A 16,855-nucleotide genomic window follows, 5' to 3' on the forward strand; every position below is an offset into this window, starting at 1 on the left:
CCTGCACTGCCATGCACACGTTCCTCCACATCCACATGATTAAAATACGTGAAAACCTTTGATTTATCATGATTCTGTGTAGTGTGTGTGCCTCATGGCGTGCCTGTGGGCAGAGGACAGCTCTGGAGAGGCTGTTCTCGCCTTCCACCTGTATGTAGGCTCCCGGGACCCAAGGCAGCGTGTCCAGCTTGTGCGGCAGCGCTTCATCACTGAGTCATCTCGCCAGCTGTCTCAGTTACAGTTTTACTGCTGTGAGCAGGCACCATGCCCAAGGACAACATTTAACTGGGGCTGGCTTACAGGCTCAGAGGTTCAGTTTATTATCATCAAGGCTGGAGCATGGCAGCATCCAGGCAGGCATGGTGCAGGGGGAGCTGAGAGCTCTACATCTTCATCTGAAGGCTGCTAGAGAAGACTGGCTTCCAGACAGCTAGGATGAGGGTCTTAAAGCCCACGCCTACCATGACAACTTCCTCCAAGGCCACACCTGCTCCAACAAGGCCACAACTCCTAATAGTGCCACTTCCTGGGCCAAACACATACAAACCAGCACACCAGCCCTTCGAACGTTTTCACTGTAACCATGTTCATATGTATGCACAATGCCTATGTGTGGACATACGTGCCATGCTGCATGGAGGACAGAGGACAACTTTGTGGGTTCAGCTTTTCTTCTTCCTTTGGACTCATGTCAGGATTACGCTGTGCCTTTACTTGTAGGGCCACCTTGCTGTCCCCAAATGTTTCTTGCTTAAAATAAAGGCAGCTTCCTGGGCTGGAGAGATGGCTCAGAGGTTAAGAGCACTGGCTGTTCTTCCAGAGGTCCTGAGTTCAATTCCTAACAGCCACATGGTGGCTCACAACCATGTTTAAAAGGATCTGAGGCCCTCTTCTGCTGTGCAGGAATATATGTAGGCAGAACACTGTATATATAATAAATAAATAAATCTGAGAGAGGAGAGAGAGAGAGAGGAGAGAGGAGAGAGAGAGAGAGAGAGAGAGAGAGAGAGAGAGAGAGAGAGAGAGAGAGATTGATTCATAGCAGTGTGGATATGGAACCTGAAGAGGCCAGGCAGGAACCCCAGTAGAGTGACAGAGAAACTAATTCACCCATAAAACTTTTGACCCCAAATTTATCCTGTCTACAAAAAATGAAGGGATGCGGGGGTTGGTGGGGGTGATGGAGCAGAGACTGAGGGAATGATGAAGCAATCACCAGCCCATGGGCAAGCATCAATCCATGGCACTGCTAATGACACTGTTATGCTTGCAGACAGGAGTCTAGCACAGCTGTCCTCTGAGAGGTTCCGCCCAGCAGCTGACTCTGAGACCCACAGTCAAACAGTAGATGGAGCTTGGGGACTTTTAAGGAAGAGTTGGGGGAAGGATTGGGGGACCTACAAGGGATAGGGACTCCACAGAAAGAGCAACAGAGCCAACTAACCTGGACCCCTTGGGGCTCTCAGAGACTGAACCACCAATCAAAGAGCATACACAGGCTGGCCCTAGGCTCCCCACACATATGTAGTCGGTCTTCATGTGGGTCCTGAACAACTGGCACGGGGGCTGTCCCTAAAGCTGTTGCCTGTCTGTGGAATCTGTTCCCCTAACTCAACTGTCTTGGCCCCAGTGGGAGAGGAGCCACCCAGCCCTGCAAAGACTTAATGTGTCAGGGTCGGGGGACACCCGGGGTCCTCCACTCTTTCAGAGGAAAAGGGGAAGTGGGAGAGGGAGAGCAGAATAGGAATATAAAGTGAATTTAAAAAAGGAAAAGAAAGAAAGAAAGAAAGAAAGAAAGAAAGAAAGAAAGAAAGAAAGAAAGAAAGAAAGAAAGAAAGAAAGAAAGAGCCTCCTGATGTCCCCAGGGGTTATTTCATTAGCAGCAGGAACTCATTTTACCTGACCCATCACTAACTCCTGTGATCACTCTCTTTCTAGAGATCCACACAAGGCAAGACTCCCACCCCAAGCCATACCCTCTCCCCTCCTTCCTCTGGGTCAGCATCTCTCCTCAAATAGTCCTAAATCCTTGCCCAGCCTTTCCAGGTCTCCTTTCCTCATCCCCCCCACAGCATCTAGACTCCTCATGGTGAGTGTCCTTTGTTTTTGGCCTCGGGTCTCCTCTCTGTGGACTCAGCGACCTGGTTAAGGAAGCACTGCCCCATTCCCACATTTATGCTCTGCATGTGAAAGTACGTTCTCTTGCCCACGCAGGATCTCCCTCCTCAATGGAACACCGAAAGCCACCGCCTTCCTATCCCTGCCTAACCCAACTCAGTGCCAGTACCACTTCTCCCCAGCTCATGCTAAGATCTTCAGATCTTACTCTCCACAGTCAATCCATATACTGGCTCTAATGTCAAAACACACCCACAGTCTGACTAGCTTGCACCACACCATCATCACCATCAGAATCCAAGCTACCGCCATCCAACCTCTGCTTGGATCATTGAGCAGGTTCCTAGTGGACACTTGCTTCTTTCTGGTTCCCCTTCCTCACTCTAATCGAGCAGAGCAATCCTGTTAACACATAACACCATGTCTCTCCTTTGATTAAAACCCTTTAAAGCGGTTTTCTTGCTACATACAAATGCCAGAGTTAATATAAATCAGCCCCAAAGAATCTCAGCTACTGCTCCATCTCCTTGGCCACCCTGTTCTCGTCCCCCCCCCCTTATTGTTCCCTCTGTTCCAGGACACTGGCCACTACCCTGTTCTCTGAGCATCACAGACACTCCTACAGCAGGTCCCAGGTACGCTGCCCTTTCCTCCTACAACGGTCCTTTCCTCAGGTATCCCCCGTGCCCTTCAAGGTTTTGCTGCCCATCTTACCAATTTGGAGACATCTTTGAGCATCCATTAGCCCCCCCAGCACTCCCCCAGCCCCCCTTTCTTTTCCTGAGATGCAGCACACTTGGTTAATCTCATCTGTTCATTTTCCACCCTCCTAGCAGAGGGCTGTATTTCTGTTGTTTTATAACCTGCTACATCCACAGTGCCTGGCACCCTAGTAGGTTTTCTTCAAGGATTGATAAAATATGATGAGATGGACTCTGACCTACAATATTGCTCACAAAAAAGCGATGAAAAATTCTGTGTAGGTACTGATGGACAGAAAGAATGGACAGAGAAGAAATGACAGATCAGAGTTCCCAGACAGATGGTTGGAGTGAGCTGAACTACAAGCCCCTCGCTGTGGAAACAAATTATGGATCATAGTTAATAAAAACTGTCCCACTTTGATGGCAAGCTACTGTTCTAAATCCCTGGGCAAACAAGAACTCTCAGCCAGCCACTGAACTGCGCACAGGGTCCCCAATGGATGAGATAAAGGACCCAAGGAGCTGAAGGGTTTGCAGCACCATAGGAGGAACAACATTATGAGTCACCAAGTACTCCCAGAACTCCCAGGGACAAAACCATCAACCAAAGAGTACACTTGGAGTTACCCATGGCCCCAGACATATCAGCAACAGAGGATGATCTTGTTGGCCACCAAATGGGGGAGAGGCCCTTGGTCCTGGAAAGACTTGATGCCGTAGTGTAGAGGAATACCAGGACAGGAAAGCAGGGGAGGGTTGATTGGGGAAGGGGAGAAGGCTTACAGGATTTTTGGGGGAGGGGGAACCAGGAAAGGGGACAACATTTGAAGTGTAAATAAAGAATATACATAATTAAAAAAAGAAAAGAAAGAGAAATGCTCAGGAGGGAGATAGAAAGATCTGGGAAGATCTCGAAAGTCAAAAGGACAAAGGGCAGTCTGTGCTGGCTGTTTGCTCTGATTAGGTCACAAGGACCAGAAAGGCCTTGGCCATCGGAGGAGAGCAAGGCCACAGAACAATGTGGCTCTCTGTGCTTTGCCCTGCTCAGCGCCCTGAGTATCGCACACTGGCTGTCGGCTGCCCTGTGTGGAAGCTCTGTGAAGAGACAGCCCCCAAATCCAGCGGACTAACTGTGTGACTCTCTGCAGGCTGCCTTAATACATAACCATGTCTTAGAAGGGCTCTAGAAAACTGCTATTTTAGAAGACAATATATTTTTTTAATCTACTTGGTAAATATTTTATTAAAGACAAACAGCATATTAATTAGTACGCTTCTATCATGAAGTGATGGGGAAATATGTGTCTGAAAATTTAAATAAGTCTTTAACAGATTTTTATTGATTTGCTGGTATTGCCGGAGATCAAACCTGCACCTTCGTGCATGCTAAGCAACTGCTCTGCTGTCAAGCTGTCTACCCCAAAGCTTTAAAACAGATTAAAAGTCTTCTCCTCCTTCTTCTTTTTTTCAGACATAGGTTAGTTCTGCTGTCCAGGCTGACCTCAAACTCCGATCATTCTGCCTTACCTCCCAAGAACTGGGATTACACTCATGTGCCCTGTGCCTCATCTACTTGGGCTCCGGATCTTTCTGATGTCTACCAAACTGGACATCAAGCCTTAGGTTGCTTATTTAAATGAAATTGTATTGAAATATTTTAGAACATTAGAAAGTTAGGACATAATAGTAGTGTCCTAGAATGTCCCCAAAGCAACTTTGTTAATACTTTTATTGGATTTATTTTTATTTCCTAATCTGCTGTGAAAGATCATAAGAGATCTTTGTGTACATAGATCATAAAGACCAACAGAGAACTCTTTTTCTTTGTGTGCATATGTATGGTATGTGAATGCATGTTCATATGTACATGTGTTGTGTGCATATGTGAGGATGTGTGGAGGCCAGAGGCTGATGTCGGATGTCATCCTTGACTACTCTCCACCCCATTTTCTGAGGAGGAGTCTTTGCTGAACCTGGGGCCTATGGATTTTAGTCTAGTTAGCCAGATGGCTCTGGGGGACTCCCTATGTCTGCTTGGATTCCAGTTTCTTTTGTGGCGCTAGGGAATTAAACTGCGGTCCTCACACTTGTGTACCTCCCCAAGTTTCAGGGCACTGACTGAAGTGCACACTCTGTCCTTGGCAGTTACTTCAGGCTAGGATCCGTGTGCTTCCTGTTTTGTCACCGACTTAACTGACTTTCTCTTCAGAGTTTGGACTGTATGCAAGGGATGGAGCAAGAGGGGGCATTTCCTTCCTTGCTCCTAATCTAGAAGTTCTGACTCTTAACACTCTGACCTTCTCTGACTAAGAGGCTCTGAAGCCTCTTGATGGAGGATGGAGTTGTGGAGCTGTGCGGCTGAGCAGCACTTCAGAGACACCAGGTCTCTTACATCAGAAGGCATACAACACGCAGTGGGACCTAGACCACATTCGCTGGGTGCCGGGTGTACATTACACACCTGATTTGGTTTGATGCTGAGCTGATTTCTGGAGAAAGAATGAATTAGAGTAAATATCCAGAATGTCTGAACATCCTCAGTACTGCAAACAAAACCAAGACCTTTTCTTTAACTTTTTGTGTCCTAGTGACATAACTGGTCCTTTGCACACTCTCTCTACCCGGCACACAACCCTCTGCACACCCTCTACCTGGTAACAATTAGAACCTTACAGATAACTTGCTGCAGTACTTTCCCATTAGGACTTACTCAAACAGTGCTGTCCGGGGGCAGAGGGACTTCATAAATCTCTTCTTCCTTGGTATCACTTCCCCTCCCCCCAAACATTCCTACAGTTCATATTTCCACTGTCCATGATTCCACAACTGGAGAGCACCCTACACTGTGAGTTCAGGACACAGCCATTATTTAGCATCTCCTAACTCTAGTTTCACAGTGGCTGGTGGATGGCGACACTGACATCCAACAGTAGACTCTTCCAGGGCTCTGAATGTAACTCGGCCAACCTGGATTCACCCAAAGCTGACTTCCCTCACTTCACCTCACCTCTGATTTGCAGGAAAAGCAGGTTCTGGTTAAGGAAAAGAAGATGGGGTGGCTAGGAACAAGAATTCCAGAGTCAGGATGGGCTGGAGCTCCAATCTGTCAACCCCAAATGCCTGGTTCACCGCATGCTGCACAAAAATGTTCACGGCATGTTAGCTCTCCTCTCTAGAACTTACTATGTGTTGTGCCATGAGCTAATACCAAATGTGCAATGTGGCTTTCACCCTCAGTGACAGACAAGGCATGGCCTCCCAGAGCCATTCTGCCTCTTCACTTGCTCTGAGACACTGAGTGACTGTTGCCTTTTGACAACAGTGTAAACTGAAGTCTCTCTCATAATAACGTCTCATAATGTCTTGTTCTTGTTTAAGAAAAACGATTCAGAACTAATCCTCAAGTTTGCATGGAGAGGCAAAAGACCCAGAATAGCTACCACAGTATGAAGAAAGGAAAAGGATCCAGCACTGGACTTCAGGAACCAAGACAGTGTGGTCTGAGCAAGAGGATGGACAGATGAACTGACCAATGAAGATGCAAGGAAACATGGAAATTGATTCAGACAACATCCAACTGATCTTTGATGCAGGAGCACAGCCAGTTACAGAAAACAATCTCAACAGACGGCTCTGGGCCGTGTGACTGCTACACAGTAAGCCTCCAGACCCATGCTCTCCGCCTTCCTAACGCTGCAGCCCTTCAGTACAGTTCCTCATGCTGTGGTGACCCCCAACCAGAAAATGATTTTTTGTTGCTATACCATAACTGTAACTTTGCTACTTTTATGAATCTTAATGTAAATGTCTGAAATGCAGGACACCCGATAGGCATCCCCTGTGGAAGGGTCACTTGGCCACAGAGGCTGTGACCTACAGGTTGATAAGTGCTGCCCTAGCTAGACCCATTCCACATTAAAATGAACTGAAAATGCACCACACTCAAGTCCCAAGTGTGAGCACCAAAATGTAGAGCTCACGGAAGAGGAAAAAAAATCTTACGTGGCTTTAGGCTAAGTGATAACTTATGACACAAAGGCATAGTCCACAAGGAAATTCACAAGCTGGACTTGACTAAAATTTACATTTTTGTCATATGAAAAACAGGGTTAGGAGAAAAAAAAAAAGACAAGTTATAGACTGTGAGAAAATAGTTACAAACCCTACATCTGGCATGGGACTGTTATCTAACATTTACAACTAACTCAAAAATAAATAAAAACATGTGACTTAAAGAACAGGCTGTAGACCTTAATACCTCACCAAAGATGGCAGGTGGCAAGTGAATGCATGAAAACTGCAGGGGTGCTGTGGTGCTCGCCTTTAATCCTGGCAGTCGGGAGGCAGAGGCAAGTGAATCTGAATTCAAGGCTAGCCAGGGATACTGCGCAAGACCCCTCCTTTAGAAAAGGATTCTGTATACCACCTATCTTCAGGAAAATGTGTATTAAAACAAAATACCAGCACTCGCATTAGCTTGGCCAGAGGCCACAACACAACAGCAAATGCTGAACGGACTGAGGCAGCAGGGACTCCTTCGGGGCTAGCTGGATCCATGCACGGTGCTGCTGCTTTGGAACAGTGTGGTTGTTACAGAACATCATACTATGAGATCTGGAAACCATGCGTTTGGTATTGTCCGAAGGAACCCAAAACATGACATAGCCAAACAATAACATTTTTACCTGGACATAAATTGGAATAATGCATCGATATATCCTACAACTTAGATGTTGTGAGAAATAAGCCAATCACAAAGCCCCACACATCTTAAACACAGAGGAGGAATGTCCGGAACAGGCAAACACATGGAGGCATAAAGTGGATTAGTGGTTTCGTAGGGCTAAGGACTATGTATGTTGTATGTTGTGTGTATGTATGTGGTTACAAGGAGATAAGAGGGTGATAATTTAAAGTTCTTTGAGGTGATGAAAATGGCTGCATGACTGTAGTATGTTAAAACCACTGAGCTGTACATTTTATAGAGGTGTATGAATTACATCTCAATGGGCGGTGATTATGGACAACCCTCTCCTTCTGGATGCTAGCACCACAGGCTCTTGCTCTTATATTTCATCCTGGCCTCTTCTCTGGATGTTTCTCCTATTGTCACTGGTATGAGCAACGTGCACTGCCAGGCCTCACGATCATAAAGACGGTAGTAGCTTTAGCACACTCGTACATGAGGCTCACAGCACAAACTCAGAAGCCAGCCTCACCAAGTCAACTCGTCCCTTATTGGGACTTTAGCCCATTTCAATTTTCTCATCTGTAAAAATGTTCATGGCTCTTAGAAGAGTATCTAAGGAGTCCCACTTTTGACACAGGCAGGATCTGCTTGTTTTTTAGTATATGTGCTGCCGAAGCGAGCACGTGCTTGTTTTTTAAATGGGAGCTTTACAGCACTCTCCCAAGTCCTGCTGCCTGTTGTCCTGGGTCCTCCTGCGTCTCACCCTAGCTGAGGATCGCACAGGTCTGATCCTTTCCCTAAGGGGCCTCAACTACCCCAGCTAGTGTGCACAATGTGCCCATTTCCAGCTGGTGTGTATTCGATGCTGTGTGTCTGGATTCTATCTTCCTATAGAGCCAGGTGACTGGATCTGGATAGCTTGCCCATGGGTTCTTTATAGTAAAAACAAAGCAAAGATAAACAAATTCACCTTCTTCCCCCACCTCTGGCTCCATTCACGGCACAAGTACTCCACCCCACTCTGTCATTCAAGATATAATTTGGGAATCCAACCCTTTTACCTCCCCTCCCATACCAGATTTCCCTTAGAGTTTGACACATTCTCTTCACCTCTGATGCATATCAGACCAGAATCATCTGGGAAACTTGGAAACTGTCCCCATGCTCAGGCTAAACTTCAGACCTCGCCTGCTAAGCCTCCTTAGCATTTTAGAGCTGCAGGTCATTCCAACAAAGCCAAGCTAGAGAACTGTTGCCCTCACTTACATCTAGCCCCTACTTTCCTGCAGCTTCCAGCCCCACCCTTCCAGTACTCCGTGCTTCTTATCACGCCTCCTGCCCACCCCAGCACATTAGTGTGTGTAGAATAATCCTTCATCTGTACTGAGCCAGGTTTCCTCCTACTTATCTCATGCTCAATCAGCTGCTGCCTGCATCCAGCAAGTCTTCCTGCCTCACCAATGTATGGTGCAATTAGGTACTCCGCGCTCTCCTTGATGCACAGGAAAAACGAATCTGCCACAGTGTTTGGACTTAAATGATGTGCTGCCCACTCCATGGCTGGCTCCAGGCTGGCATGTCCTCATTCTCATTTAGGTATGTAAATCCTGGCAGCTAGCGCTCTGCTTGGCCTCATGCAAACAATCCTCAACACGTGTTAGCTGGATGACTTTGCAGAGAGGGGATCTGGGAAAGATGGTGTTTATACTAGGTTACATTTGGGTCTGTACTTTTATTTTTGTCAACTTATAAAAACTGACTTGATTATCAAATATAAAGGCTCAACTCTGAGGTCCCATATATGATATGGGACTGCTGCAGGTTCTTCTATTAGCCTCTTTTTTTTGTACTGAAATGTCTTCTAAGTTTCTTTCAATACTTAAAAAAATTGTGGAAAAAACTGCAAATAAAATATTGCTATTATCTTTGATTACAGTTATCTTCTCTATGAAACAGCATAGCAATAGCAAAATAAAAATCTCGTTTGCTTTTGAGATATGTATAATTATCTCAAATTACATAAATCTTGACTACTGGTCTGTACCCTGAGATTACATTAAAAGAAAAGCAAAGTCCCAAAGACATTTAATCACACTTATTATCTAAATAATTAAAGTGACTCTTAAAAGGATGCTTCAAAAGAAATACACAATACAAGTAATGGAGTTTGTGTTCTTTTAATAAACACACTTGCATAGTTATATTACAATTGTGTAAAAATAAAAACAGATTATTTCATGCCAAGCGTGCCCAGCATTTGCACAATCTCAATACCTTGTAATACTATAGTTTTCAAGACACACAAAATAAAAATTTAAGGCAAATACATCACTTTGCAACAATTTAATAGTTTATTACATTACAGTAGCATCACAGCAGCATCTAATAATGCCATTCAGGCACAGGGTTCTCAGTATTCTGTTACTTATTTACAAGAACTCATAACTTGGTAAATCTCATTCTAAGAAAACTTGGCAAATAAAGCTTTGGACTAGACTTAGTATTTGTTTCTCTGCCTTTCTTCCCCACCCTAATCACTTTCTTTTGAACTCTAGTATCATATTGTATTTTAAAACAGTTGCTGTTTTAAGTATTGCATGATTTCAAAATGACTCAAAGAATCAGAGAAAGTATATAATCGATAAGTTTACCTTTTAGTTTTTGATTTTCTAAAATGACAGCTTTGGCGATAGCCTTTTCTTCACTGCTGGAACACCCATCAAGCTCAAGCACAAGCTTTGGAAATGCCGGTCACAGTGTGCTCTTAAACTGGTGTTTCCTACAAGTTCAAGTTGATCCACTGTGTTCTAATTTTTAAATTATGTCTCCAATAAACTCCTTCTAAGGCACAGAACGCTGCCTTGTTTTAAATCAGGGAGAGAGCAAATGCGTGGCTGGATGGAGTATTGTCACAGATCACATGCACTTATAAGAACAATTTAGATGATTACATGCCACTCAATTTCCTTTCTTGCAGCTTTCTATCAGATAAATGACGAAATACCTACACAGAGTAGTATTCAGTTAACACAGTGAGGACGTTTACTCTGATTGTCGGGTCAGTGTGTGACTTATTACTCCACAGGTATGTGTTGAACATATTTTCAGATTGATTGTAGATGCTAAGCTCAACCTGAATGCCAGTTCCAATAATCTACTTTTGTTGTTGTTGTTGTTGTTTTGAGACAGGGTTTCTCTGGCTCATACTGTAGACCAGGCTGGCCTTTAACTCACAGAAATCTGCTTATCTCTGCCATGAGTACTGGGACTAAAGGCGTGCACCACCACACTTGGCTAGTAATCTACTTTTCATGATGGCGAAGTAAAGGGATTTGACCAATAAAAATACTTTTGGAATAATTTATAAGTATAGTAGAGAAGCCCCAAATAAAAATTATAAAGAAAAAAAGGTACTTTATAAAACAACACAATCAAGTAGTAGTGCTTACTTAATTGTGGGTGGGGATTTCTGACTCAGTATATAAAGCAACTGTCTACACATGGGATTTAAGGATTAAAGGCAGAATGTTGATGGGGACAAAAAAAAAAAGATGAGGTAATCTATATACTGTGGAGAAGTTGGTTTGCAATCAGTCTTTCACTGTCTCTTAGTGACTGCAGGCAATTCTCTTATCCATCTGTAAACTGAAATTATTGCTTTCCTATGAATGTTATATAAAATACTGTCATGATGGCAAATGCTAAAATGGAGGTGGTCTAAGGATTCTAACAGAAATCCCCACCCCAGGGAGCACACACACACATCTCCTAATAAACTCAATAATGTGAATGTTTCTGGTACAGATATTTGGGTTTTGTAAAACTGTAACTAAACTGTTGTTTTTTTCTCAAGTCATGATTTAGGCAATGTATGATTGAAATAATTCATTTGTTATATATAGGCACATTAACATAAATATTGCACAAAGTATGCCTTTAAATTAAAGTGAGAGGTATAAAGCATTTTGCTTTTGTAAAGAACTCTGTGAGGATAAGACTCTGATTGTATATACACTTATCTGACATTTCACAAACAGTAGATTGCACAGCAATTTGTAAACATTTTAAATTGCATAAACTGCTCATTGATTTTCAAATATGGTTTAATACTGTATTAAAACTCATATCAGCTAAGTGCTATCACATATTAATTTATAATAATGTCTACTACGTTTAGGGTGCTTTCCACGCAAAGGAAGAAGTAAAATTCTATGCCAAAGTAGCCAATGTGGGAGACAATATTAAGCAGGAGAGTGTGGATAGTACCATCAATATTCTAACCTCTCAAGAGGCCTCGGGGCACAGAGGAACGCCAGCTCTCACGTGCTCTCCTGTGCTACAGGCACTTGGCTAAAGCCTACAGGTCTGCTTCAGGTCTGCTTCAGAGTCTTTACAGTTTCCTTATGGATTTTACTAAATGCATTATGAATGCCAACAAGTGTTATTTTGTATACTAGGGTAAGTAGTCACCTGACTACAGAGATAACATAAATTCTACTTTAGAATATACTGTCGATACAAGTGCTCTAAGATAGGGACGGTTTCTCATCTCACAGCCAGTGATGGACACTTTCCATTCTTGAAAACAGTCTATGTTTATGCTATCAATAAAGCACTATGTGCTGGAGCCTACAGCAGCTTAGGCGCTCTGCAGCCCAGAGCACCTGAGACTGTATCAAGCCTGCCCTAGGCCTGTACTCATTCTTGGGCAGCTGAGACGACTAAACATTTGCTACTCTACAGTCAGTGGTCAGAGCACATTGCCTTCCTCTTCTGTGAGACAAGGCAAGTTCCCCCATGGTTATTGCCCCTGCTTGGATTACAGAGAAAATATAGAAAAGGCTATTTCCAGTTCTTGGCCTTCAAACAAACCTAACTACTGGTACTCATAGTGGCATATTAGAAAGTCACAGACAGTGCTTACTTGAGGGCAAATCACAGATGGAGCCAATTATGGACCTTGTGATTAGGATTAGATCAAATATAATAGTAGAACATAAACAAACATCATCTGAATTCTGTAATGAATATACAATTTGCAAGAGCATTGGAAAAGCATGGCAGACCATTCCAAACCAGAGAGACAAGTTTGTGCAAATAGTGGGTCTTTGTGTGTTTGTGCTCCCACCATGTAAGGGCAAACTGAATATGCATGCTAATGACCTACAAGTGCCAAATTAAAAAAAAGAAGAAAAATGCTAAAGGATGCCAGAGAGAACAGCAGGGAAAGCCACACAAAGACCCACTATCCTTGAAATTGTTACAAATAAATTTTAACTGTAAATTAGAAACACATAGAAAAAAATCACAAGTGGCTCTAACATTCAAACCAAGTAAACGACTTGTGTAGGAGATATTTGATCAGGGCTGCCTGCCCTGCCTCCACGCTAGAGTCAAACTTGGATAGTGGGTCTCTGGGGTGCTTTCACAACTGGAAGACAACATTGGGTCCTAAAAAAAGAAAAATGAGGAATAAAATGAACATAATGTAAATTAGGTGGGTAAGAAAAAATGTGACTAATAGTCACATGCAACATCAACTGAATACATTTGAACCACTAAAATCCTAAACCTTAAAAGTCCCAATTACACATTCAAATGAAAATAGTGTTTATAAAGGCTGGAGAAACACAAATGATAATCCACAATTTAACCAGCATTAATGCCTCAAAGAAAGACCATAATTAGTAAATTATTCATTTCTAAATATATGAGTAGCTAAATATGTTCTCAAATAAATTCCTGACTGTAAGCATAAGGCATTTTCTTGTGCATACCCTTTGGAAGATGAAGGCCTATGTAAACTTATGTTTAGTGAATTTCATAGCTATTGATACAGTGAACCTTGGTCCCTGCTGGAAAGCAATTATGGCTCCCTAGCTGTTCAGAATATCTATTTTGAGCAAGCATTAACAGGTACTTTGCTGTCTCCTAGATGATTTAAACAGTTGTTTTATGAAAAACAAACTTTTCAGAGGATCTCTTTGGATCCTGAGAGCTGTCCCCTGAGAGCTTTTTTATTCCAGGATGGGTGATAAGCCTTTGTCATTCATTTAGGAAAGTACTATTATTTTTATATATACTCAAACCATTAAACCCAATATACCGCAGCCCCAACCAAGGTATGGGCTATAGAGAATAACTGTATAACAAAGAGCACCTTGAAACTACTCAAGTTTGATCCAGTCCCTTGACTGTTCTATTTCCTTATCTTTAACTAGACAAAATGATCAAGAAAATAACTAATATCACCTTTCATCTCCATTTATCTTTCTAGCACACTGTAATTCCTCCTTGGTCCCAGTGAAATGCACTCTTAAGAAGCCTTCTGCAAAAGCATAACTTCTTTCCCACATAGATTTAGGGATCCTTCTCTTTGTATAAAATTCACTATTTCCAATTGAAGTCCAAATCTACTTTAGAGCAGGGCATGCCTCTGAATATTTGGATTCTAATGCCTGTAAGTATGTGGTGGACACTTAAAGAATATTTATGAAATGAATAAATGTCTTGACTGAAGAAAATGAGAACTTCATTTCTTTAAAATGGTATAGAACAATAATAAATGAAAGACTTCCCTCCTTTTATTTGTGCAAATACCATAATTTCCTCATATTACTTCAATGAGGGCATGAACTATACAGTTGTACTAACACAATAGCCACTAACTACAATGGCTAGCTTTAGATTAAGCTGGGCTCATGATTCCCTCTGAATGCTGGGGCTCTGAGCGTGACCATGTCTGGCCTGCCAAAAGTTAATTTGCCACGTGTCCTTGGCTAACTAATTCATGCTTTCTGTATAATTTGTGTACCAAAAAAAACCCCTTCAAATTCTGCTTCACTCCAGAACTAGAAATTGGGAACATGGCTCAGTTGAACATAACTGCCTGCCATGCATGAGTTCCTAGTTTCAATGAACTTCTAGTACCACACCAATACTGCTAATACTATTGGAGGGAAGAGGAGAGGAGGATGAGGAAGAGGAAGAAGAGGAAGAGAAGGGGAGGAAGAGGAAGAAGAAGAGGAAGAGGAGAAAGAAGACAGACACACATAGAGAATTTTACTTGAGCATGGTAGTGCAGGCCTAGAATCTAGGTATTCAGAAGCAGAAACTGGAACCAAGAGGATCAGAAGGTCATTCTTAGGCCTATAACCAATGTGCAGCCACGCTGGGCTGCATATGTAAGACCAAAACATCGTTTAAAAAGCTGTCCCTCTAGTTAGGTTCCTTCTCTAGGAGCCTTCTAACCTTGAGGTAGAGTTCTCCAGAGTGGTGGCTTCCTTTCTTTTGTCTCTCCCTCTGCCTTTCTTTTTTATGTAACAGGTGCAACTGTGAAACTGATCTTTGATTCACTAATGTTTTGTGGCATGAGATAGTCTCTAAGGAATCACCTAGTGGGAGTTTTGCAAACACTTAAAATGGGTTATTTAATTTTCCCAAACTGGATGATATGTAAACAAAGAGAAAATAAATGAGATTCCAAAGCTAATGACCTGTATACACTAGAGGAATACGCTACAGTACTGGGAAGTTAGCGTTCCAGCTACTTTTTATTAGCTGATACAGAACTACAGAACGCTGGGTAGTAGAGCAGTGCTGCTGAGAAAGGGAAGCTGCAATTTAGATGCCACCACACCAAAGAACCCACACAAGAAATCACACGCTATCATAAAGATAAAAACTAACACTAATGCCTGAAGCTAGCAGAAAACATTCATGGTAAAGCAGCACAACTTCTAAGCAAACTCTTATCTTTCCGCTTTTCTTATTTGAAATACTACTGCGAGTTTAAGATCTGACCCAGAATAGAAATGAAAGTAATGTAGCATATAAAGGTTTCATATCAGATGAGAGGGAAGTAATTTGATGTTACTCACACTGTTGGCTTGGATCTGAGTCTGTTGTCATCTTAACATAGTTTGAAGGAAAGAGACCAGTCACCCCATTGACTTCTCCTTGCCACCAATCAGGATCATCCTTGTTCATAACATTAATAAGCTGTCCTTTGGAGAAATTGAGCTCATCTTCGTTATTCGCTATATAGTCATACATAGCGATCACTTGACATACTGTCAAAAGAACAGCAAAATATTAGATTAAATCTTCCTACAAGGATCAACCCTGGCCTGGAACTTAAATTATTATTAAATTCTAAAATTAGGCTAAAGTTTTTCTTTACATGCTCTCTCCCCTCCAATCTTCTTCCCCAGTCTGTTTCACAAAACAAAACACCCCCCCCCCAAACCTAAGCAACTCTAGATAAAAATCCGAGTGAAGCACTTCACATTAATCTGACGAAGCAGCAATTTCACATTTCAAAGGGTAACAGAACTCTGCAGGAAGACGCTCCCAGTGGTATGTGCTCTGAGGCAGAGGAAAGGAAAGGCAAGTTTTCCAGGCCTTCCAAGGGGGCGGCTAATCTAAGACATCCTGTGCTTTATCACAGTCTTCTAAGACAAAATGCAAGGTAAGCCACTCCATACCAGCATGAGAAGCAGGCGTGGCTCTCTCAGCACTTGGACCCAGCAGCTTTACGTGGCTGGCAGGAAACCATCCCTTCTGTCGTTTCTTCCCTCGGGCCTATACAAGTAGCAAAAGAAACAATTAAAAATAACCATCAAGTCATAGCTTAAAACCTAAAGACCTAGGTTTTCCAATGACAACATACCCCAGCCTTTGCCCTTGGTTCCTTGGATGGAATCTAATCTTTGGTGTAGCATTATTGGCAAGTGTCTCAGTGTTCCTGCAAGGCATAGGAGCCACATCTAGCACTGTGACCTACAGCTGCTGCTCGGTGTATACCCTATCAGCTCACTCTGGGGACAGGGCTGGGGTGGCTTTACCACATGAACAATCAACCACATCGACGTAACAACCCCGCAAAGAGCTCAGACACCTGGGCTCCCACAGCGCCTCTGGGTGGCGATAACTTGTGTTGTCATAAATTCTTGCCAGGAAGAGGTAATGCTGCTGCAGACAGAGCCATGAGTTCCATGGAAGCTCCTTGCAAGCTCCAGTCTACTCTCAAGAGCGTGGCTCCATGACAGGACACCGGGGAGCTTTGTCAGTCATCAGGAAGTCATAAGCATTTCTGGAGGGTCGTGTTTCTCATGGCATTAGTTCAAAGTGAATCAGGAGGTGGAAATTCAGGGGCTTAGTCAAGAACATACCCAATCTGTATACCTTTGTTCTTTAGGATTTCTAAGACTATAATGCCAGAACTAATGCATTTCTATCACATGCAAACTTCATAAAAACACAGCTATTATTTCTCTTATCATCTTTTAACCCTAAAGTGCATTTAAGCTAGGAAGGAATTATTAGATATGAGAGAAGAAAG

General features: G+C 42.9%; 1 protein-coding gene across 4 annotated transcripts in view; it reads right to left on the reverse strand.

Annotated features, from left to right (window-relative positions):
- Positions 1 to 16,855, reverse strand: part of Itsn2 (intersectin 2) — a 112,928-nt gene that overhangs the window by 23,409 nt on the left and 72,664 nt on the right. For 3 of the 4 annotated variants that reach the window (XM_052186169.1, XM_052186168.1, XM_052186167.1), the window contains exons 27-28: positions 15,999 to 16,095; positions 15,393 to 15,584 (exon numbers count right to left, since the gene is read on the reverse strand). In XM_052186169.1, coding sequence (XP_052042129.1) covers positions 15,393 to 15,584; positions 15,999 to 16,095 — 289 coding nt within the window. Of the gene's footprint in view, positions 1 to 9,673; positions 12,964 to 15,392; positions 15,585 to 15,998; positions 16,096 to 16,855 lie in introns of those variants that run through there. The other variant, XM_052186170.1, reaches the window with a different exon arrangement.

This window comes from Apodemus sylvaticus, chromosome 6 (assembly GCF_947179515.1).
Source record: "Apodemus sylvaticus chromosome 6, mApoSyl1.1, whole genome shotgun sequence".
In the NCBI taxonomy this organism is placed as follows: domain Eukaryota; kingdom Metazoa; phylum Chordata; class Mammalia; order Rodentia; family Muridae; genus Apodemus; species Apodemus sylvaticus.